Below are 25,960 nucleotides of genomic sequence, written 5' to 3' on the forward strand. Positions count from 1 at the left end.
TGACTTGCAATTGACACCGAAATAAAAAGGCAGAGAAAATGGCAAAGAAAAATTAATTTGTTATTAGTTCAACGTGGTTGCAGCTTTTATAACATGGATGATTTTTCAGATTTTCAAGGGGGCTCTCAAATAACAGAATCTGACCTGAACCACAGAAAATAAATATGATAATCTAATATGTCTAAAAGTGCTGATAGAAATTATTCAGTAAGCACGCAAGATGAAAACATAGACAGTGCATGAGATGTGGAGACCAGGTCATTCTGTTGGTCCTGGGGTGTTTGTGAGGCCACGTCTCAATTGGCTTCTTCCTCTCCAAGTAGTGTACCTGCTTTGTGTGATAACTGCACAGAAAAAAATTGCCAAAGGGCAAACTACAGAGTGAGTGAGTGAGTGAGCCGTTGAGTTCAGTCCCGTCTCACCAGTCCTTCTTCTTCTCATCCATGGACACTCCACCTGGACCTAGTGCTACTATCAGCAAAAGGCCACCGATCACTGATGTGGTCTGGAAGAAGTCGTACTTGAGGAAGTCGTGCATGGGCTTGTAGGTCGGTATGGTCCAGAAAGCGTTGAAGTACACATTGATGGCCAGCAGCCAGATGACCAGGGTGAGGGCCGCCAGTTTAGTTTTGAAACCGACAGCCACCAGGACAATGAGAGCTGTACCCACCAGGTTCTGCAAAATCTAAAGCAAACAAAGATACTTTAGAAAAAGGAAGTCATTAATACATGCTATTGATGTAAATCTGTAACAGGAAGCAGGATTAAACACTGCAGAAATAATTTATGCAATGCAAAAACCTGTCCACATCTGACCTCTAGTGGGGAAAAGGACTATTACAATGGAGAAGGTTTTGGGACACATTCAATTTTGGGATTTACCATTACAAAGCAAGTGCTGACCCAAACACACACAAACACACACAAAAGCAAAAAACAAGCAAAAAAAAAAATTTACGGTACAAAAGTAAGCAAAACCGTCTCAAATTAACAATTAAAATTATTATTGTTATTAATTGCTGTGATATGCATTGGCTAAAACATGGGAAGTTATCAATGTTTGGTTTCCAAATACTACATTTAAAAATAAATATTTTAATTAACACTTATTCAGTAAAATATGCATTCAATTGATCTAAAGCGAGAGGTAATACAATATTTCTATTTCAAACAAATGTTGTTCTTTTGACATTTCTAATCAAAGAATCCTAAAAAAAAAATGCATCACTGTTTCAACAAAAACATTAAACACCATAAGTGTTTTAAACTTCGATAATAAATGTATCTTGAGCATCTAAACAGCATCATATAATTAGTTTTTTAAGGATCATATGACACTGAAGACAAGAATGATGGCTTCTGAAAATTCCGGAATCAATAAAAATCACATTTTAAAAATGTTACTATACAAAAGTAAATTTTAAATGGTCTCCTCTCCTCACAATATTACACATTTTACTGTATTTTTTATCATCAAATATAAATGCAGCCTTGATTAGCATTAGAAACTTTTTCAAAAACCTTTCAAGAGTATTGTACATTGTGGTTGGCACAAACATTCAGAAATCTTGGAAATCTCTTGCAATTGTACCTTTAATTAAAGTAGTTTATTATTATTTTAAGTGGCTGTTATGCAATCCATGTTGCCTAATATGGATGAATTTATGCCAAAATACTTAAGAATATGAACATCTAGACTTTACTGTCAACAACTATGGAAGACATGCAAAGCCTCCCTGTTAAAGGTTGATCATTCTAACCATGTACAATTAGATACATTATAATGCAATGGCCACATTTTGCCTTTGCTGTATCATAATAGACTATCTCAGAATTGTTGCATGAAGATGAATGACATCAGTGCTGATAACTGTCTTGCCTTTATAGCTTTTATGTTTGAAAACCAAACAAGTCAGAGCAGTGTCTATTATAATGCAACATTTGTATAGATAAGCATGCATTTCAGATAGCATCATGATGCAATTGGCACAAATATTCAACCACAAACCCACATCCTGAGCAACAATCACAATATCATCTGTATGATTGCGTGTCTAAAGCACTTGACCCGCACAAATAGCTGAGCACACGTTTTAGATGTTATTCCGAGTCATAAGATGCTGGGTTTATGAGCACATCTTTATAAAGCCAGAAAAGGCCAACTATAAAGAAAAAGGAGTTTCTTCCATTCAAGTCATATGTGAACAGGGCTGACTGAAGTTTTATATCAAGTATCTAAGCTTGTTTATATATATATATATATATATATATATATATATATATATATATATATATATATATATATATATATATATATATATATATATATATATATATAAGAAAACTTTTAAGGTAAACTACACATTAATTAATTTTAAATAGTGTTGTGTTATTAAAGAAATTGTTGTAATATTCTAATTGTAATTTTGTTTTTTTCCACAAGATTTTTGTGCATCTTCAGAACACAAAAATCATTTTAATAAAATCTGAGACAGATCTGTACTCTCTAATGACAGTCTACACAACTAGCACTTTGACATTTCAAAAAGTTCATATAAAAATTGATCAGTGAACATAAACAGAAGCTCAACCGAACCTGCTTGAACACACCTCACTGGTTCTTGTGGAAGCTCAAATGTGGAGTGTAATACATTAGAACCGCACCGATCGACCGGCCAGGGATTCACATTCAAAGCCGCTCTAAGAGTCACTTCACAAGTATTTTACCGTTTAATGAGGAAAACTATTTTCATATATATTATATACACACAGAAACTTCCAAGATCTTCATGACAACCCGTCAAAATAAAAGTTTGGTTTAACTTTTGACAGAAATATAGTACTATTTGTATTGCTATTATACAGTATAATCCACTACTACTAAAAAAGGAAGGGTTTAAAGATAAATTCATGGTTTATGCCTTCATTAGATTACCAGAAATAAATAAAAAATACACAACACAGAATCTGTGTAAAATTAATATAGCATTCTAGTATTTATTTGTGCTATTGTTTGAAATGTGTTCTCAAGTTTTTATTTATCTTATATTATATTTGGTATTTTTAATGAAAATAAAATGTTGCATTACAGAAAAGTAGATTTTTGTTTGTATATGTTGTCATTTATAGTTCTTTGAAAGAAAATCGTAATTGGCGAATCTATTTTATATAGGTCACAAAAAACAAATATGAATTGGCCAAGAAAATTGCAAACAGTGCATCTCTACTTGAGAATTAACTTAATTGGTTCTTACATGTCAAGTGAACGTCTAAATTTCTGTTTATTATAACTGATGTAGGCTGATGAATGTTTATATGTGAATAAAAGCCTAAATTAAATCTGTTCATCATATAAAGTGATCGTCTTATCCGAAAATGATGACAAATCCACTCAATTCATATGGATCAGTTTTACAATCTCGTTATAAAGCATCAAAGTGGTAGTTGCGTAGACTGACAAGGAAGAGACAGAAATCTCTATTGTATTATATATGTTAATTTGTGTTCCATTACAGCAAGGAGAATTTCTGTGTGATGACAATTTTCATTACATTTAATTATGTGTAATTGTCCTTAAAACAATCTTAATATTCATAAAACAGGTCTCATTTTCGTTATGCAGAATATATATATTTTTCTCATGTAGATTTTTGGATGAAATATAATTTAAATGGGTGAATCAAACTTTGTGATGTTTGCTCACCGAGAGGAAGCTGGTATCAAAGTGCAGCAGCGTCATGAACATAAGCACCAGTAGGACTCTGCCACCGAGCTGCATGTACTGTTTGGGCGAGCTCTCTCTCATGGTGGGAACACCAGCAAACATACTCCTGCCCTCAGAGCGTGACTCAGCAAGGAGCAGCAGCAGACCTCCACCCAGAGCCAAATTCCTGAACAGAAGAGAGTAATTTAATTTAGATCAGAGCACAAAACATAGGATGATCTGCCATATGCAAAAAAAAAAAAAAAAAAAAACCTCACCTCATCAAAAACTTTGGGTCCCAAAGAATGCTATAGGCAACAGTCTGGAAAAGATAAAGATCAGGACCATTATTAAACAGTTGAACTCAATTATAGTCCTATCCACTGATAACACCTAATTGCATATTAAAGAACTCAAACAGAATGCTCACACCTGTAAGGCGATGATCCCAAATAATCCAAAGCAGGCATACTGCACAAAATTCCTGCTCAGAATCAGTATACAACCACCTGTTTAACAGATACGGTTAACAAAACATCACATATAAAAATCTGAACAAGTCAAATATTTTTCTGAAAAAAAACTTCTTACCCAGCTGTCCGAGTAAATTGATTAAGACAAACAATGTCGCCAGGAAGAACCCACACCCCCACGTCCCCTCAATATATTCTTTTTGCTCACTCCACTGGAACCACATCCGAATGCCGTCCTCAAGGAACGTGCTGATCAGACAGAGACGTGCTATGTGGGGCAGGTACTGCTTCGTCACTCGAAGGAACTAGAGATGAAGGAAAGACAAATATATTAAAATCCCCAAATCTAGGTATCAGCGGCAGCAATAGTGAAGCTTGCCTTAGAAAACACAACTAATAAAGATGTAATATCATTCTAAACACATCTACATCTTACGGTAGAGCTACTAATTTGGGATCTGCGTCTGCGCAGTAGTGAACACGGGACCTGAGTCTGCACTGTAGAGAGCAGGAAGTAGAGCCGTGATATCAGAACCCCGCTCACAACGAATCTGTTAGTTTACTGCAGAACAACTCTATGTCGCTGTGAAATAAACAGTTATTAAACTTCTTTTAAAAAATGAACACTTGAACTTACATCAGTGTGATAAAAACTACCTAAAACCACAGAAACCATTTTTGGACAATGTATTTGAAGTGTAATTTGATTTAGTTTGACGTGCGTCCATTAGAATACATGGAGGGGCGGGGGTTATGAGCTAAACTGGCACCAACCACCTGGGGGCATTGAGAGACTTTGGCTTCACTTTTCAGGACATGTGCTGCACACTTGGTTCAAAATCATTATCTCTGTTTGAAAGAAAAAAAGAAAAAGAAAAAAAGATTCTCAATTTATCCAAAAACATGCAGCTCTATCTAATAGCAATAATAGTAACTTCATTAGGCACACAGCTTTATGCTGGTCATGTGACTACAACTAGAGAATACATTCTAGGTCAGCATAAAGGACCTGGTTGATGCTACAATTCAAAAAGTTTCAGCATGATCAGTGGCAGCATTTCACAAAAACCTTGGGTTGATTCTTTTTGGCCAGACAACAATGACATTCCCAAGCAATCTTATCTTAACAAAATGTGGACAAAAACTGACGGAAGTAGTCCATGGACACGCAGACTTGGCTAAATATGGATTAAAAGCAAATTCTGAAACAGCCCTAAGCCTACTACATTGCGTCCTAAACCGAGAAGATTAATCTTTTCCATGTTAATCAAAATTAAGTTTGTCTTAACCAGCCACAATGGCGTTGGAACAACATACAAAATATGACAATGATCCTCCAAGGTGCCGCTGATTGTGCTTTATTTAACGTAAAAAGAATTTAATGCAAAATTGATTATAATTTTGCGTGACCTTTATAGACATAGCCTATTTAAAGCAACGAGGACTAGGCTAATTCACCTCAGATCTTAAAAATTAATAAAAGGAAAAAACATTAAAACTGTCAACTCAACTATTCTGACAAAAAAAGATGAGGTGTAATATAATAAATGTGTAAGATTTAGTCATTTGATAATGTAGTAATGTGTTACACAATATTTCTGCTTTACTGTATTTAAAAGCCTTGGTGAGCATAAGAGAAAAAAAAAAAACATTTTTACCAACCCTGAATATTGAATGATAGTTGAGGTCAACACAAAAGGGAAGGACATTTATAATAGTCTAGCACAGATTTATGGATTTAGCAAGCTGATTTCCAAACCTTAAACAGGAATAAAAAGTAAGCATCGATTTTATAACGGGATATAACTGAATACATCCATTTATTTCCCTAGTGTGAATGTTTTAGATTTAAACAAGCTATAGATTGCATGAAGTAAGCACGCTGAAGCAGCTCTTCAAATACATCTTGTTTAATGTTCAACCCCTGAGCTCCAATTACCCTTTTCACTTTTCCCTACATTTCAGTCAATATCACAGCACAGGTGGCCAAAAGCACATCTATTTGCAACTGATGACTCATGAGCACAAGGGTTACAACTCCAGCATTTAAATATCACTATGGTTTACTACCAATAAATCTGTTCCTCTTGCTCATGTAACAGGTGTTGAATAAACATGTACAGGGAAGGATAATGATGCTGCAATTTACTCTAACAGGAATATTACATGATCTTATATTCTCATTACTTAACCTGTAACAAGAACAAGATTGTTAGAATATAACCTAATATATTGGTAAATGAAAATATCAGCTAATTCATTCTTAAAAGTTAAATGAAAGTAAAAGTAAAAGTAAAAAAAGTGAAAATAAGTAAAAATAAAGTGTGCTTTAAAAAAAAGTTTTTGAGAATAAAATGTGCAAATTAACAAACTAAACACACAGTTTATTTATTTATTTATTACATGAGCAATAACTCTAAACCTGCTTGTGATTAACCTAACTCTTATCGTGAGCTTTGACACTGGCCTCTACTAAGCCCCGCCCCCAGACGATCCACATCAGCACTAAGAAGAAAACGAGCCAATCAGCTTTCAACAAGTACCAAGAAGCAAGACTAAATGAATGGGAAAAGATCTCAGGGCCAATGACTGCCTGTGTGTCAACATGAGTCTTCGTGCCTGGAGGGTATTTGACTCGTTTCCATTAATATTACAGATTTGCTCTGTACATTAGGCTACATCACACAGAAAATTAGGCTATACATTAATAAATGATGACGGCTCTAGTCTAATGGCCTCGTCTCGGCCTTGAAACCCCCCAAACTGATACACCAATCACAACTCCCTTTACGCTTATACAATAACGACATACTTCTAAATTTGCTTCCTGTTATTAAGCCCAAAAGTAGCATAAACTACTAGCATGAAAAAGAGACCCAAACTAATTCAATAATCATGCGAACTATGTATATTTTGCAACTTTAACAACATAAGCGCATTAGAGTAAGGTCTAGCTGTTAAATTCCCTTTTAAATCTGGACCTAATCTTTTCCTAATCAGTCATAATTTGGTGACTATAATAAGAGTATAGTAACCGTGCATCTTGCTTCATCAAATGGACAGATGTTTGACTGTCCTGATGCAAATGATTCAGAGATCAAGTTTGTATGATGTTTAAACATTTTGGGCTCAAAAAATTCAGTATATGCATTTATATACCGAGCGAATATATACATATGTCATGCAGTCCTTATCAGTACTCGAAAGCAGCGCTGAAAAACCAAGGTTTGGCACAGTTCTTCTAGAACAGTATCACTAGTCCATTTCCTCCATCAGTCACAAGACTAGAAGTTAGTTAATAATCTTATTTGCGGTTAAGCAAACATGACCCGAACTATACACCAACACAAGGACTTTCCCGGACTTCAGAACAGTTTGTTTAGTGAAGCAGTGTAGTCTCCATGATTTAGTGTGCAAGTTGTCCGACAGGGCCTTCTGTTCTCTCACCTGATCCGCCACGTCCTCCGCGTTGCTCATTAAATCATTTTGAGCCATGACACCAAAACCCAGGAGACGATTTCCGTCTGCAGGTCACCCTTTAATTGTTTGCGAGCCGTTTATCGATACCTATGTCCGCTCCCAGTTGTGTTACAGGTCTCGTACTAGACTTGCTTCGCCGTCGTCTGTGTGTACTAGAATGCCATCTCCGCCCCATAATGCCCTGCAGTTTGTTCTGTCGCCCCCTGTAGGACACACATATATCTGCATGCCACGTGTACTGATGCAGCCAGAATATAGAGCTCAAGCAGTGATGTCTAGTCTACCTATAAAATAGAGGGAGTGATTACTGTATGCATGTATGTGTTTGTGTGTGTGTGTGTGTGCGTGTGTGCATCATGGTGTGCATAGGCTACATATACAGGTGCTGGTCATATAATTAGAATATCATCAAAAAGCTGATTTATTTCACTAATTCTGTTCAAAAAGTGAAATTTGTACATTATATTCATTCATTACACACAGACTGGTATTTTTTAAATGTTTATTTCTTTTAATTTTGATGATTATAATGTGACAACTATGGAAAATGCCTAATTCAGTCTCTCAGAAACTTAACTTCGTCCACACGGAGATGAGTTTAGCTGTATACGTATAAATTTTTTACTGTATCAGCGTTTCGTCCACACAGATCTGGTGTTTTGGAAGCATGAATAGGATATTTTCTGAAACCGGGTCCTAGAGTGGATAAATCTGAAAACGACAATCTTGCGTTTTCGTGTGTACAGCCAATCCGTATATTTTGTGAAACGGGGATGTCATCACTACATCAAGGGATCCCCTGTAATTATTATCTTGTAAACAGGTTTAATTGTGATATTGAAATATTTTGTGCATTTTGTGGCTTACATGTTGAAAAATTTTATCATTTGTTTTGGAGTTGTCCTTGTTTGTTTTTGGTCAAATTTCTGTACTTTTATTAAAGGGTTAGTTCACCCAAAAATGAAATCTATGTCAATAATGACTGACCCTAATGTTGTTCCACACCCGTAAGACCTCCATTCATCTTCAGAACACAGTTTAAGATATTTTATATTTAGTCCTATAGTGTATCTAAGTGTATAGGCACACTCTACTGTCCATGTCCAGAAAGGGAATACAAACATCATCAAAGTAGTCCATGTGTGACATCAGTTAGTTAATTAGAATCTCTTGAAGCATCGCAAATACATTTTGGTCCAAAAATAAAAAACTATGACTTTATTGAGCATTGTCTTCTCTTCCACGTTTGTTTTCAAACCTCAAATAAAGATTCAAACAGTCATGAATTGTCACGTGATTTCAGCAGTTTGACACGCGATCCAAATCATTAATCAATACGTTGATACAACTACGGGCACTGGGAATGCGCACAACAATATCGCTTCATTTAATTACCGTATTTGCATTATTGTAAGGGTAGGTTTAGGGTTGGGGTAGGTGTAGACGTTAATAAAACACATCTGTTAAGTAGCAAATGTATTTAATTTTATTTTATTGTGAGATTTTGCCTCACCTCCTACGACTGCTATACACCTTCCAGCCACAACTCTTCTTCTCCATTTTAGTGTATTTCTGTGGCAGAATTACAGCCCCACACACTGGCCTGGCATGTATACTACATCGTTTTGAGTCGGTTTCGGTGATCTTTTGTAGACGCAGATATTTCTTGAAACAAGGGGGGTTCTGTATAGGCTACACAATCATGGGGAGACTGATGACTTGACAATTGTCCAAAATACAACCATTGACACCTTGCACAAGGAGGGCAAGACACAAAAGGTCATTGCAAAAGAGGCTGGCTGTTCACAGAACTCTGTGTCCAAGCACATTAATAGAGGCGAAGGGAAGGAAATGATGTGGTAAAAAAAAGTGTACAAGCAGTAGGGATAACCACACCCTGTAGAGGATTGTGAAACAAAAAAAAAAAACATTCAAAAATGTGGGGGAGATTCACAAAGAGTGGACTGCAGCTGGAGTCGTTGCTTTAAGAACCACTACACACAAGCGTATGTAAGGAGGGTTTCAGCTGTCACATTTCTTGTGTCAAACCACTCTTGAACAACAGACAGTGTCAAAAGTGTCTCGCCTGGGCTAAAGACAAAAAGGACTGCTGAGTGGTCCAAAGTTATGTTTTTTGATGAAAGTAAATTTTGCATTTCCTTTGGAAATCAGGGTCCCAGAGTCTGGAGGAAGATAGGAGAGGCACACAATCCACTTTGCTTGAGGTCCAGTGTAAAGTTTCCATAGTCAGTGATTGTTTGGCATACCATGCCATCTGCTGGTGTTGGTCCACTGTGTTTTCTGAGGTCAAAGGTCAATGCAGCCGTATACCAGGAAGTTTTAGAGCACTTCATGCTCTAAAACTTTTTCTGGACTTTAACCCCAGAAAATCTATGGTGTATTGTGAAGAGGAAGGTGCGATTATGCCAGACCCAAAAATGCAGAAGAGCTGAAGGCCACTATCAGAGCAACCTGGGCTCTCATAACACCTGAGCAGTGCCACAGACTGATCGACTCCATGCCATGCTGCTTTGCTGCTGTAATTCAGGCAAAAGGAGTCCCAAGTATTGAGTGCTTGTATATGCACATACTTTTCATGTCCATACTTTTTAATTGGCCAAGCTCAAGAAAACCCAAAATTAGCATATAATGAAAAGGTTCTCTAAACGAGCTATTAACCTAATCATCTGAATCAACAAATTAACTCTTAACACCTGCAAAAGATTCCTGAGGCTTTTAAAAACTCCCAGCCTGGTTCATTACTCAAAACCGCGATCATGGGTAAGACTGCCGACCCAACCCTGTCCAGAAGGCCATCATTGACACCCTCAAGCGAGAGGGTAAGACACAGAAAGAAATTTCTGAACGAATAGGCTGTTCCCAGAGTGCTGTATCAAGGCACCTCAGTGGGAAGTCTGTGGGAAGGAAAAAGTGTGGCAAAAAACGCTGCACAACGAGAAGAGGTGAACGGACCCTGAGGAAGATTGTGGGGAAGGACCGATTCCAGACCTTGGGGGACCTGCGGAAGCAGTGGACTGAGTCTGGAGTAGAAACACCCAGAGCCACCGTACACAGGCGTGCAGGAAATGGGCTACAGGTGCCGCATTCCCCAGGTTAAGCCATTTTTGGGCTACAAAGAAGCAGCACTGGACTGTTGCTCAGTGGTCTAAAGTACTTTTTTCGGATGAAAGCAAATTTTGCATTTGCAGAATAAATTTTGCATGTTACTCGGAAATCAAGCTGCCAGAGTCTGGAGGAAGACTGGGGAGAAGGAAATGCCAAAATGCCTGAATCCAGTGTCAAGTACCCACAGTCAGTGATGGTCTGGGGTGCCATGTCAGCTGCTGGTGTTGATCCACTGTGTTTTATCAAGGGCAGGGTCAATGCAGCTAGCTATCAGGAGATTTTGAAACACTTCATGCTTCCATCTGCTGAAAAGCTTTATGGAGAGGAAGATTTCGTTTTTCAGCACGACCTGGCACCTGCTCACAGTGCCAAAACCACTGGTAAATGGTTTACTGACCATGGTATTACTGTGCTCAATTGGCCTGCCAACTCTCCTGACCTGAACCCCAAAGAGAATCTGTGGGATATTGTGACGAGAAAGTTGAGAGACGCAAGACCCAACACTCTGGATGAGCTTAAGGCCGCTATCGAAGCATCCTGGGCCTCCATAACACCTCAGCAGTGCCACAGGCTGATCGCCTCCATGCCACGCCGCATTGAAGCAGTCATTTCTGCAAAAGGATTCCTGACCAAGTATTGAGTGCATAACTGAACATAATTATTTTAAGGTTGACTTTTTTTTGTATTAAAAACACTTTTCTTTTATTGGTCTGATGAAATATGCAATTTTTTTTGAGACAGGAATTTTGGGTTTTCATGAGCTGTATGCCAAAATCATCAGTATTAAAACAATAAAAGACCTGAAATATTTCAGTTTGTGTGCAATGAATCTAAAATATATGAAAGTTTAAATTTTATCATTACATTATGGAAAATAATGAACTTTATCACAATATGCTAATTTTTGAGACAGACCTGTATATATCCACACACACGTTCACACATACAGGGAATCACTGTGGTGGACAGTAGGGACACACACTGAGGCCAGATGCATTACACACACACACACACACACACACACACACACACACACACACACACACACACACACACACACACACACACACACACACACACGTACACGTAGGTGCAGGTCATATAATTAGAATATCAATAATTCCATTCAAAAAGTGAAACTTGTATATTATATTCATTCATTACACACACACACACACACACACTGATATATTTCAAATGTTTATTTCTTTTAATTTTGCTACATGAGTCATCACTCTCACCTTTTTCAGGGTATTGATTCTGAAAATCCACACACGCAGGCACACACCCAAACACACACACGCGCACACACACACACAAAGATATTAGAACATTATGTTGATATTTAACAAATTAAACAAAATTAATTATGAAAACAATATCTGTGGATTTTTTTAAACTATGAATCTGTTCTACTTTAGACCTAGCCTATGCAGTTTTATACATTTCCGTTTTGCTTTCTTTTCTCCACCAAAGTGGGGGTGACCAAGGTGCTTTCAAAACTACATTTGGGATAAACATTCTTTAACCACTGACAAACTGTGACCTTATTTCCTCTGCAGTTTAACTAATATTTAACATTACTAATAACTATATTTAACATTTTTAAGAAATTGAATATTTATTTTATAAATAATTGCTTTATTAAAACGGCTTCATTTTTTCCCCCACAGAAACACTTGATGGATTCTTATGAACATGAAAGCTATTTTTGGATTGGTCTTTGCTGAATGTCTCTTTAACCTCAATTGGTTTTGAAACATTTTCCTCGGAGTTCAACTGTGATACATGGCACAAACTAAATGTGGGTGTTGCGCTCTCTTTTTTTTGCTCTTCTGAGTAATGCACAGGGTCACAGGATGACTTTTCTTTTTCACCAGACTCTGTTTGCTGTAGTTGAACACTTGAGTCAGGCCTACTGCTTTCTTGGCAGTGTGACTCTTGGCTTGACCTCGAGCCACAATGTGGAGTACATATAAGGTGCTTCATGACCACAGAAGGGTTCTGTGGAGCTACAGAGCGTTTTGAGCGTGAGGTCTTGGGTTTGTGAGTTCTTTTAGATGGCTTAAGCTTCCTCGAGGGTAAGAGCTCTCGTGATGAATTGATGTGTGGTCTGTTGAGATCTGCCTGGCTGCTGTCAGACATCATGGTCTCATTGGTGCAGGAAGAAATGAGCTCCAGGCCTCGAGGGTCCCCCATTGAGCTGCTACATGAGGCATCACCCTCACAGTTCTTCTGCATTTTCAAGGTGTTATGCTTCTGAAAATCAAATACAGCATTTTGCACTGAATTAGCTCTATTAACAGTTTATGTATCTTTTTGTTTTTAAAAAAGAAAACTACATTATTTGCATTGACATGTTTGTCAGTAGTGAATGTAGGTCAACCAGCAGTGGCTAATTCACCCTTCCTTTGGGAACCTCCTATAGGTCTTTAGAAAGCAGTTTTCAAATGGTCTGGTTATGATTTGTCATGTCACATACGTCACATGTATATTTGTAGTCCTTAAAGATGGGGTAAGTGTTATTTCAAAACCGTTTTAAAAAACGGACTCAGGCCGAGTGCAATAACAAACTTAGAGCCAATCAGCAGGTAAAGGGCATTGTAAAGGGCGTCTCTACGATTGATGGTGAGAAGGGAGCGCTCAGTGCACGTCATTATTCAAAACACACGAGTCACACATAATAACGGACATTAGCCGAGAACTAATATATGCTGGCTTTTGCTTGAATATGCTTGTGCGTCATGTTTGCTTGTTTTTCCATTTGCGATCGTATTGTCGCTCACTTCAGCAATGATAAAGACCCGTTCATTTCCACACCGTATGGAGCATCTAAGTCTTCTCAATGCCTGTTTCAAGCATCAGCTCACAAAATGTGTCCAACAAGTAAACTACTATACTCCGAATACATGTTTGTTTCCTCTTTTCATGATCTATATAACCCTTATCCGATCATAATTGTAATATGTCATTAGCTGGACTATTGAGCATGTGAACGACGTGTTTACATAGAAAACAATGTAAAAATAGTGCATTGGAATAGAATAACATCCCTTTGTGAGCATAGGAGACTTATTTCAAAAACATGACCCCAAACATTTCAACAGCAGTGTAAACATTTAAAAAACTTCATGTTTGAGGTATGGCTGTGTATAATTAATGGCAAATCAGACTGGCCATTACATTTTTTGAATGTGTCACTTTTACACCCGTATTATTATAGTACAGGCAGCACTGTAGCTCAATATTCCCAAGGTCCCCAGTTCGAGTCCATGCTGAGTCAGGAGGCCTTTCTGTGTGGAGTTTGCATGTTCTCCCTGTGTCTGCATGGGTTTCCTCTGGGTTTCCACCACAATCCAAAAACAGTAGGGTGATTTTGACACCTTTTGCCAATAAGATGACTTAAGATGACAAAAAGTGTCCCAGTCAACCTGAATTAACCCAATGGCAATAGGCGAATTGGAGATGCTAAATTGTCCGTAGGTGTGAGTGTCAGTGATGCGCGGGTCAATGTAAAAACACCCCGCAGCCGGCCAAGGTTTTCAACTAACCCGTCCACAACTCGGACCGCAAAAAATAAAATATTGTACCCGACCCGCTTTGTAACCCACATTTTTTAAAAGTATTAAATGCTCCCTGTCATGATATCAATTAATTCAGCCTGTGGAGGAGAGAAATGTTTCAGGCCCTGACGTAATGCGCTCAGAGGTGCAGTGGCGAGAGCAGGCAGTTCTTGAGGCGGCCCATCATTTTCCATTTTAGCTGTCTAGATTATTAATGAATGCGATGTTTATGTTTTGACCCTTCTTGGAGAATTCATCAGCAGGTCAACTGAGAGAAAGCCCACTTTTGGTGAAGTGTGAAATCCCTTAGGAGGGCAAAGTCGCAAACCGTTATTTTTCTGAATGCTGTATGATATAGCCAAGTGTTATGTAATTAAGGTAAATTGATTGATTTATTCATTTATTTAGTTTAGTTTTTTTAACAATTAAGATGCTGCATTCATTTATCCATTCTAATCGAAGTGTGTGTCTCTCCCCTGACTTTCCCAACAAAAATCCCGCCAAATTGGTTCAATAGCACTGCTCAGTTCAACGTTTTGGGAAATCAGACATTTTGTCCCGCGTCATCTTTATTTCAAACGACTCAACTGACCGCGACCCGAATATCCTAAAAAATATTTTTGGATGACTCTTAACCGCGGGTAAACATTTTGGATCAAACCAACCCAATTTTGGATCAATCGCATCACTGGTGAGTGTGTGTGTGTGAGTCCCAAGCCATATAATGGGGATGGTTGGGGTAAGACCTTGCGACCTACCCTGGAAAATCATTCCCAAAAAATTCATGGCAAGTCTGATCATGAATGATTGTAGCATTATAGATTTCAGATTTGCCCACCTCTTAAATGCAACGCACATTAAGGGAAAAATTGACTACTGTCAAATGACTAAATCCATAATTTTCATTACCTGTAAATTCTGGAAGTGCATAAGAGACCTGCAGTGAGTTTCCCATGCAGACGACTCAAAGTGGTAGAATTTATGACACAGCTTACAGAGGAAACCAGCGACAGGCACCACAAAATTAGTGCCTGAGGGTCAGAAAGCAGAACTGTTTAGTAACTCGGAAACTGTTCTTAGACAATCTAGGGGTGTGGTTGGAGATGTGGACTCACCATATTGTGTGTCTGGATCATATGTCTTACAATCAATCGTCTCTTCAGGAGCAATCTCCCTATGAGCAGGAGGCTATGAACAAATTCAAATAAAAACTCAAATACAATAAGTACAAAAGAAACTCAAATTTAGAAGAGCACATGAACTCATGCAACTAACCTTCTCGACCACTGCAACCTCTTCTTCATTTCTATCCTCCTCATAATCATCTTCCCCTTCAAAGCAGCCAATAGCATCCACTGTTATGAGCTCCTCCATAACCTCTGGGTCGCCCTCATTTCTTAACTGTAGCAAATGTGTTAAGAGCAATGTCTTATTGATGTAATTTAATACATTTTATATTCAAATATCTACAAAATACACACAACAACCTCTTGGACCCTCTGTTTGTGCTCAGGAGACTTCATATGCTCAACAAACTTGCGAGGAGTCCTAAAGTGGCGCTCACACAGGGTACAGAAAGGTCTCGAAGACACTTTTGCCATCTAATGAGACAAGACAGCATTTTCATACAGTCAGTGGTTTAAACTCTACAATTATATGTGGACTTTTTTTAACTGATTATGGTGATTTTTGTTTTGTTAATGTTAAGATCACCTTATGTTTCTTTGTTCGTCTGTGCTCGATGAGGTCACCAGAAAAACGACACTGACAGGTAGGACACCAGCGCTGATGACCCATCCTCCTCTCTCTGTTACAAAATAAAATAAAATAGGTCTTCTAAAATAGGAATTATAATCAGAAGGAGCTTTCTGTTCACAAGCACATGAGGAATTTGTATATTCCTTCTATATACATTTGTATATAGTATATAAAGTGTTATGCTCGCATTTCCTTTAAACTATACCTGCAATGAAACTATACTCTAAATGTGAGTTAAATTCACTATAGGGTCAGTTAGATAAAAAAAAAAAAAAAAAAGGTTTATTAATTTTTATTCAGCAAAGATACATTAAACCAATTAATGGTGACAATAAAGATTGTTGCAAAAAATGTATATTCTTTTTTAAAGTTTTTGATTGGTGAAATATACAACTATCAGGCATAACAATATGAGGTGAAGTGAATGACACTGATTATCTCTTCATCATGCCACCTCTTAATGGGTGGAATATATTAGACAGCAAGTGAACAATTTGTCCTTAAAGTGGATGTGTTAGAAGATTGAAGGATTCTTTTAGCAGGATAATGTGCCCCACCAAAAAGCAAATGTTTCAGGAATGGTTTTGAGGAGTACAAAGAGTTTGAGGTACTGAATTGGCCTCCCTGTGGGATGTGATGAACAAACAAGTCCGATCCATGGAGGCCCTACCTCGCAACTTACAGGACTTAAAGGATCTGCTGCTAATATCTTGGTGCTAGATACCACAGCACAGCACCCTGAAGGGGTCTAGAGGAGTCCATGCCTTGATGGGTCAGGGCTGTTTTTGCAGCAAAAGGGGGACCAACACAATATTAAGTCAATGTTATGCCTGATCGGTATATGAAAACAAAGATTACAATTCTATGAACTTGGCATATGCTCTTTTTTATTTTTCATTTTATTTTGGATCTCTCAAACTGTCATTGGTTCAACAATTAACACAGAGTTACAGTGTTCATTTATGGTTATGAGTAAGTCAAACTATTAAAAATTCACCCTAAACCTTTAAAGTGTGGAGAGCATCACTTGCCTGTTTGTTTTCTGAAGGGACTCCTGGGATTGGGGTAAAAGTGTGGCCAGACAGGTGTTACTCACATGCTGGATTTCCATCATACGTTGCTGATGATCTAAACTAATCATGTGAGTCTGGAAGCCCTGCAGAGATCAGCACATTGATCAATACCATGATCAACTGACTCCTCTCCTAATTTACATTAGAGTCAAGTCTTACTTGCTGGTCAGGACAGGTGATGTTGCAAATGTAGCAGGTGAATTTGACCGTGTGTTTGCTTCTCTCTTTCTCCCCATCATGGCCTGCACCTGCTGCAATCTCCTCAGGTGAAGTGCTGAAGGCTCGACTCTCACTGCTACGCTGGATAGTAACCTTCAGAGACGTACCAACACCCTGCACCTGAACGACAAGTATTGGAGGTTTAATGCAATATAAGCTCTTGCTGATTAAGTGTTCTCTTGAGGTGGAGTTCTTTTCAAGGCAGATTTAATTGTTATGATATAACATCTATGGGTGGAGCATCATGATTTAAAGTTACATCATGTACCTTTCTGATATCCTGGATTACCAGGTTTACAAGCTCATGAGAGAAACTGAAAGACAGCTCTACACAGACACAGTAAGTGATTCTATAACGTCAGTCTTATGCGTACACTACCCTTTCAAAGTTTGGGGGACACAAATGGACAACAAAAAATCAAAGATCTCAAAATCATACATTCACTGCTGGAGAGGGTTCAAATATGCAAAAGAGGCTGGAAAACTTAAGAGTTTGCAAAACCTGGAGGATTTTTCTAAAGAACATTGGGCAGTTTATTTGCCCAGAACAAACAAGGGACTCATGAACAGCCATCACAAAACAAAAAACAAAAAACAAAAAACAGCCATGGATCATCCAGGTAACTACACACAGTACTGATGAGAATCAATGGTTGATACACTTTTGAATGGGTAATTTTTAATAAATTCAGCCTTTTTTTTTTGTCTTGTGGAGTATATTTAAAATATATATATATGTAAAATATCTCATTCAGGGCAGCACTAAATAAAAAACAACAGATTTTTGTATGGTCTCTTTCATTTTGTTCAAATTATTCATATTTTCACATATTCTGCAAACAGCTCACATACAGTGGGGCAAAAAAGTATTTGTCAGCCATTTGTGCAAATTCTCCCACTTAAAAATATGAGAGAGGCCTGTTATTTTCACCATAGGTACACTTCAACTATGAGAGACAGAATGAGAGAAAAAATGAAGAAAATCACATTTTGAAGAATTTTTTGGCAAATTATGGTGGAAAATAAGTATTTGGTCACCTTCAAAATAGCAAGATTTCTGGCTCTCACAAACCTGTAACTTCTTCTTTAAGAGACTCCTCTGTCCTCCACTCGTTACCTGTTTTAATGGCACCTTTTTGAACTAGTTATAAGTATAAACACCCCCTATCCACAATATCAAACAGTCAGACTCCATACTCCACTATGGCCAAGACCAAAGAGCTGTCAAAAGACACCAGAAACAAAACTGTATACCTGCACCAGGCTGGGAAGACTGAATCTGCAATAGGTAAGCAGCTTGGTGTGAAGAAATCAACTGTGGGAGCAATTATTAGAAAATGGTAGACATACAAGACCACAGATAATCTCCCTTGATCTGAGGCTCCACACAAGATCTCACCCCGTGGGGTCAAAAGGATCACAAGAACGGGCAAAAATCCAAGAACCCCACAGGGTAACTGAGTGAATGACCTGCAGAGAGCTGGGCTACCATCAGTAACACAATATTTCACCAGGGACTCAAATCCTGCAGTGCCAGACGTGTCCCCCTGCTTAAGCCAGTACATGTCCAGGCCTGTCTGAAGTTTGCTAGAGAGCATATGGATTATCCAGATGAAACCAAAATATAACTGGTAAATGGTATATTTGGTAAATAGTAAAAACTTGTCGTGTTTGAAGGAGAAAGAATGATGAGCTGCACCATATCTACTGTGAACTATGGAGGTGGAAACATCATGCTTTGGGGCTGTTTTTTGCAAAGGGATCAGGGTGACTGATCCGTTCAAAGGAAAGAATGAATGGGGCCATGTATCTTGAGATTTTGAATAAAAACCTCCTTTCATCAGCAAGGGCTTGAAGATGAAGTGTGGCTTGATCTTTCAGCATGACAATGATACCAAACACACCGCTCGGGCAACGAAGGAGTGGCTTGGTGTGAAGCATTTCAAGGTCCTGAAGTGGCCTAGCCAGTCCTCAGATCGTAACCCCATAGAAAATCATGGAAAATCTGTGTTGCCCAGCCACAGCCCCAAAACACCACTGCTCGAGAGGAGATCTGCATGGAGGAATGGGCCAAACTACCAGCAACAGTGTGTAAAAACCTAATGGCGACTTACTGAAAATGCTTGACCTCTGTCATTGCCAACAGAGGGTATATAACAAAGCACTGAGATTACCTTTTGTTATTGACCAAATGCTTACAAATAAATTCTTTACAAATCAGACAATGTGATTTATTCTCATTCTGTCTCTAATAGTTGAAGTGTACCTATGATGAAAATTACAGGTCTCTCTCATCATTTTAACTAGGAGAACTTGCACAATTGGTGACCCACTGTATTTTTTCTTGCAACTAAACTGATATTATTGGGAATCTTCAGAGGTAAAGATGGAAATATGATGCTATGATACTGCACCTCTGCTGCTCTGTTCTGATCAACACTGTCTTCTTCAAGTTGTGCAGAGCTGTTATCATCCTCTGCATCAGGGGAAATAAAATTATGTTCAACATTTCAACAAGACCCAGTGGTATATAATATGTTAAAGGGTTAGTTCACCCAAAAATGAAATGTATGTCATTAATGACTCACCCTAATGTTGTTCCATACTCGTAAGACCTCTGTTCATCTACGGAACACAGTTTTAGCTATTTTATATTTAGTCTGAGAGCGTATCCAAGTGTATGCAAACTATATTGTCCATGTCCAGAAAGGTAATAAAAACATAATCAAAGTAGTCCATATGAGACATCAGTTAGTTCATTAGAATCTCTTGAAGCATCGAAAATACATTTTGGTCGAAATATACAAAATACATAGTGTGCATACACTTGGATACGCTCTCGGACTAGATATAAAATATCTTAAACTGTGTCTGAAGATGAATGGAGATCTTACGGGTGGGGAACAACATTAGGGTGAGTCATTAATGACATAAATTTCATTTTTGGGTGAACTAACCTTTAAAGTTGCAGAGTTTATAGCAGTATAATTTTAATAAAAGAGAGAGACTTTTTTCAAGGGATTTGTAGTTTGCCTGAGGCTAAAGAGACAAATATAGCATGCTGCACACAGTCACTAAATACCGTCATGGTCTGAAACTTTTGCAGAGTTTGATTTTGGTGGCTGCTGTATCTTATCTCCTTTTGGAGACTCTTCCCTCGGTTCATTTGGCCTGTTCAAAATACACAGGGAAGTTTTGTGAGTACGTCACTTGAAACACAAAAACAACCTCATTCATTTTAGTCTGTCTGCAGTGATATTACCTTGATCAATAGCAGGATATATCAAGATGCCAAACCAAACCGCTTTTAGCAATAACAGTAAAATCAAGATTACCTCTGACCTTTGTGCTTTTTCAAGGGGGGCTCTGCTTGTTCTGGGACTGAAGAATGAATTTGTCCAACTGTACCTTTTTAGGGCATGAGAAAGAACATCCAATTTATTTATTGTGGATCTTTAGATAGAATTAGATGAAAACGCATTTTATAATAAAAACACAACTGGTTAATAGACTACTGTAAGTAGAGCTATCTCCTCAAATGTTTAGTGTGTACTACTACTCACCCCCTTTTTCCATGCCTGATTCAGTGTTCATTTTTCTTGTCTGTCCATGACTTTTTCCAGCTATGTTTAACACATTCTCCTTCTGTAATGTAAATATAATGTAAAAGCCATTTACAACAAACTGTCAAAATTACAATATACCATTTAATACATTAACAAAGATTTCATCTTCTTCAGTGAATAACTAATGCCATCTGACAAGATGTTCAATTTTTTGGGTCATTTTCATCCCTAGTGTGTCCATATGAATACACAGTTTCAGATCAGAAATTAAATAATAAATTACATACAACTTATTGTTACAAAACTGTATGTCTTTCTTTCTTATGTGGAACACAAAATAAATTAAGAAATGTTTTTTTCCAATCATATTTTTTTTAAAATATATTATTTTGTGTTCAGCAGGAATTAAGAAAGTTCTACACATTTGGAATGAGACGGGGATGGGAAAATGATCACAGAATTGTCATTTCTGGGTGAACCTCTTAAAATCCAAGGACCCTGATAAGGAGGACATCATCAAGTATACAGGTCCTTCTCAAAAAATTAAAATATAAAGTTCATTATTTTCCATAATGTAATGATAAAAATTTAACTTTCATATATTTTAGATTCATTGCACACCAACTGAAATATTTCAGGTCTTTTATTGTTTTAATACTGATGATTTTGGCATACAGCTCATGAAAACCTGAAATCTCAAAAAAATTGCATATTTCATCCGACCAATAAAAGAAAAGTGTTTTTAATACAAAAAAAGTCAACCTTCAAATAATTATGTTCAGTTATGCACTCAATACTTGGTCGGGAATCCTTTTGCAGAAAAGACTGCTTCAATGCGGCGTGGCATGGAGGCGATCAGCCTGTGGCACTGCTGAGGTGTTATGGAGGCCCAGGATGCTTCGATAGCGGCCTTAAGCTCATCCAGAGTGTTGGGTCTTGCGTCTCTCAACTTTCTCTTCTCAATATCCCACAGATTCTCTATGGGGTTCAGGTCAGGAGAGTTGGCAGGCCAATTGAGCACAGTAATACCATGGTTTTTCAAAAGCTTTTCAGCAGATGGAAGCATGAAGTGCTCTAAAATCTCTTGATAGCTAGCTGCATTGACCCTGCCCTTGATAAAACACAGTGGACCAACACCAGCAGCTGACATGGCACCCCAGACCATCACTGACTGTGGGTACTTGACACTGGACTTCAGACATTTTGGCATTTCCTTCTCCCCAGTCTTCCTCCAGACTCTGGCCCCTTGATATCCGAATGACATGCAAAATTTGCTTTCATCCGAAAAAAGTACTTTGGACTACTGAGCAACAGTCCAGTTCTGCTTCTCTGTAGCCCAAAAATGGCTTGACCTGTGGAATGCAGCACCTGTAGCCAATTTCCTGCACACGCCTGTGCAGGGTGGCTCTGGATGTTTCTACTCCAGACTCAGTCCACTGCTTCCGCAGGTCCCCCAAGGTCTGGAATCGGTCCTTCTTCACAATCTTCCTCAGGGTCCGGTCACCTCTTCTCGTTGTACAGCGTTTTTTTGCCACACTTTTTCCTTCCCACAGACATCCCACTTGGGTGCCTTGATACAGCACTCTGGGAACAGCCTATTCGTTCAGAAATTTCTTTCTGTGTCTTACCCTCTCGCTTGAGGGTGTCAATGATGGCCTTCTGGACAGGGTCGGGTCGCCAGTCTTACCCATGATTGCAGTTTTGAGTAATGAACCAGGCTGGGAGTTTTTAAAAGCCTCAGGAATCTTTTGCAGGTGTTTAGAGTTAATTAGTTGATTCAGATAATTAGGTTAATAGCTCGTTTAGAGAACCTTTTCATGATGTGCTAATTTTTTAAGATTTATTTTAGTTTTTTTTTTTTTTGAATTTTAGGTTTTTATGAGCTGTATGCCAAAATCATTAGTATTAAAACAATAAAAGACCTGAAATATTTCAGTTGGTGTGCAATGAATTTAAAATATATGAAAGTTAAATATTTATCATTACATTATGGAAAATAATGACCTTTATCACAATATGCTAATTTTTTGAGAAGGACCTGTATACTTTAATTTTAAATGTCTGTGGAGGAGCTCTGACCTCATATATGGTACCATTTTGTCTATTCTCTGGAGATATGCGTCATTTTATTTTATTACAAAAAGTAACTTATTTACATTACATTACTCTGGGGCCATTTCCAGACATTTTTTTTTTCAGTATTTGAGTATCAATATTCTAGTGGAAACAGCCACAACTGTCTGCAAGGTGCTAGAGCACACAGGACTTGAGTTATAAACTTTCAAAAATGGTTTATTACAGCTCAGACAACATATATTTAAATGTTTATGTAACTTAAAGGGTTTCCTGCAAAATTACACCAAAATTGTGTATTTAGGGGTATATGGGTATGGGAAGGGAAAATTTAAGTTTGGGGATGCCAAATCCAGGCGGAAATTCCCAGAATTTGTCCCAGAGGGTAAAGGGTAAAAATGTTAATATGTCACATGGATAGGAATAATGATCAGCTCAATTATCAGCTCAAAATTCATGCAGAGGTCTCTTACTGAAATGCCTATAGGAGGAGGCCCAAGAATAGATTGTCTAACCAGCTTGGAGTGACTGAATGACACATCTATAATGATTCAGAAAAGGGAGAAGACAAAGAATAAGAGGTTAAACACAGGGGTTTGTCAACTAACAAATGGATACTGTTATAAAATAGTAAAATCCAACACACATACTGTAGTATAACAAGAACAACTTTTGTTGGATCTTTTACCTGGCATTGTTTGGATGAGCCCACACGGTTGCAGCATGGGATTATGGCATGGTCTGATTGAAGGAAGAAGGGAAGGGGCATTTGGTGCTGATGGTCTGTTACGCAGGTATTTATAGAAAGACAATCACACGACAAGGCAATTATTTGTATTTGATTATTTTTTTGACAACTGATGCAGATTCACTAGAATGCACAAATCCAGGCAAGCATTTAAAGCTTTCAACATGTTTAGTACAGTTACATATTCCACCAAATATGAGCCCTTACTTTCTTCCAGGATGCACATGCCTCTGTTGAGGAGACTGCTGAGGAGAACGACAAGCTGGTGAATACGGGAGTGAAGCAACTGGTGCTCCTCCTCCCTGAGGCTTTAACAGGCCTGTTCCAGGTATCTTTTGCATGTGCTGCTGCTGCCTAAATTGCTTGAGCTGCTGCTTCTGCTTCACTTTCAGCATTTTTAATGCTAAGATGTACAGTGCAATGATCCCAGGTGCTTATCAAACAGGTCATGAAAACCATTAATTCATAATTAAGCAACTTAATAATTGGGAATATCACTGGCAAACTACCATGCATCATCCACATGTCTAAAACAATAGTATTATCATGGTAATGTTTTTGAAAGCAGTATCTAAATCTCACCAAGGCTGAATGTATATATATATATATATATAGAAGAATGGAACTTTTTTTCACTAGGTTTTATACTTATACTGTTAGACATTCTTTTAATCTTACCATTGCGTAAATAAATAAGCAATAATAATGTTTAAATGTTTACGCGTTACCCGTGCATATTTCTGACAGTTTTTTACAGATTTTTTTTATAATTTAAAAAACATGTATATTCATTTTAAATGATATGGCTCAAAGGTGTCACACTTGAATATGAGTGTAATATGAGTCCTGACAGCAGAGACAGAGCTATTAAGACAAAGCTTTATGAAGAGCAAAAGGGAGGTCTAATTCAAGCCTGTGATCTCTGTGAAAACTTGTAATGCACTGCACACATTTCACACCTGATTTGTAATTAAAACAGCGTAACAGAAATGTACGAAATAGCCCACCTTTTGATATGAAAGCCTCACTCCATCAGTGTTTACTGTTTATGGTAGATGACTCTTCCTCTGGTGCTGTGGTTTGGAGGTTGCAGACATTTAACTCTAGTGCGCCCTCACCCGGCTTGGACGAAAAGTTTAATTCTCAAGAAAATAGCTTTTTTCTTTTTTCTTTTCTTTTTTTTAAAAGTCACAAATAATTGTGTCTGTGCAATACAGTTCATCAGAGAAAATTAATCTGACTGATAATACACAGTAAACAGGTTACTATCACGATAAACTTTGACATGTAAGATTATTATGGTATCTGTTTTCATGTCACTAGTAGCCTACTTTTTTTTAGCTAGTTAGGTTAGCTATAGTATTTTTTCATTAAGTAGCCTATTTATTTATGTAAGAATAAATGTATTATGTATTTCATTGGATAGACACAAAGTGGAGGGTTCTTAACCTAAAGAGGTTTTGTACCAAGTTACATAAGGACTTAAATGGTTGTCTCATTTGTCAAGAAGTTAAATTCACATCCTTGGGGTAATTATTGAGGACCTTGTTTGTTAGCATGTTTGTATGCTTCCTTATATTTCATGTTTGAGGTTTTAATAATAAAAAAGTAGCCTGCTGTTAAAAAACAAACCTTTTACTCATAGCCTATGTTTTATTTTAGTCAGCATGCATGCAAAATAGACGTTTCTTCCCTATTGTAACTAGGCTGAATCTGAAATCATCCCTAAACGTTTATCAAGATTTACTCCAAAATCTCATTAATTTTAAATAGTTGTACTAATGTAGTTCACTTGAAGGAGTAAATGAAAACAATTGAGTGAATTCAGGCAGCTGTGCAATTGTTATTGTGGTGCAATGTGGGATTGAATATGTGCACTTAATAACATTGTTTTCGGACATCTCTACAAATGGCTGTCTCCTCAAATACCACCCCATAGGGTGCGATTTCTGATTCAGGCATAGTCTATTCAAGTGAAATGGCTTCTCCAACAAGAAAAACTGTGAGACGGGACGTGATTTGGGCTTCTGCCGTTTTTATTTTATGCTTCAAAATTCATTAAAAAAGTGTGTTCGTTTGTGAAGAGTATCATGATGAAAAAACGTGAAAATTCATGATGAATTTTCTTAGTCATGGACCTTATATTTTCTGCAATCACCCAAAAGCCAATGGGGATTT

At 37.6% G+C, this 25,960-nt stretch overlaps 2 protein-coding genes across 2 annotated transcripts; both read right to left on the reverse strand.

Moving 5' to 3' along the window:
• Positions 1 to 39: 39 nt before the first annotated feature.
• On the reverse strand, positions 40 to 7,839 carry surf4l (surfeit 4, like). Its single transcript, XM_067438006.1, has 6 exons — positions 7,624 to 7,839; positions 4,295 to 4,481; positions 4,136 to 4,212; positions 3,982 to 4,025; positions 3,704 to 3,890; positions 40 to 685 (listed from the first exon to the last, which is right to left on the reverse strand). Exons 1-6 carry the CDS (start codon positions 7,669 to 7,671, stop codon positions 419 to 421), a joined length of 810 nt encoding a protein of 269 aa, XP_067294107.1. The 5' UTR covers positions 7,672 to 7,839; the 3' UTR covers positions 40 to 418.
• Positions 7,840 to 12,376: 4,537 nt separating this feature from the next.
• ciz1b (cdkn1a interacting zinc finger protein 1b) lies at positions 12,377 to 24,866 on the reverse strand. Its single transcript, XM_067438007.1, has 16 exons — positions 24,789 to 24,866; positions 23,990 to 24,215; positions 23,723 to 23,817; positions 23,508 to 23,575; positions 20,959 to 21,040; positions 20,731 to 20,803; positions 20,478 to 20,566; positions 19,810 to 19,871; positions 17,336 to 17,515; positions 17,135 to 17,259; positions 16,059 to 16,152; positions 15,833 to 15,946; positions 15,621 to 15,746; positions 15,461 to 15,533; positions 15,255 to 15,376; positions 12,377 to 13,041 (listed from the first exon to the last, which is right to left on the reverse strand). The coding sequence occupies exons 2-16, from the start codon at positions 24,175 to 24,177 to the stop codon at positions 12,427 to 12,429; spliced, it is 2,106 nt and encodes a 701-aa protein (XP_067294108.1). The 5' UTR covers positions 24,178 to 24,215; positions 24,789 to 24,866; the 3' UTR covers positions 12,377 to 12,426.
• Between the last annotated feature and the right edge of the window lie 1,094 nt (positions 24,867 to 25,960).

The sequence above is a fragment of the Pseudorasbora parva genome, chromosome 3 (assembly GCF_024679245.1).
Source record: "Pseudorasbora parva isolate DD20220531a chromosome 3, ASM2467924v1, whole genome shotgun sequence".
NCBI classification, from domain to species: Eukaryota; Metazoa; Chordata; class Actinopteri; order Cypriniformes; family Gobionidae; genus Pseudorasbora; species Pseudorasbora parva.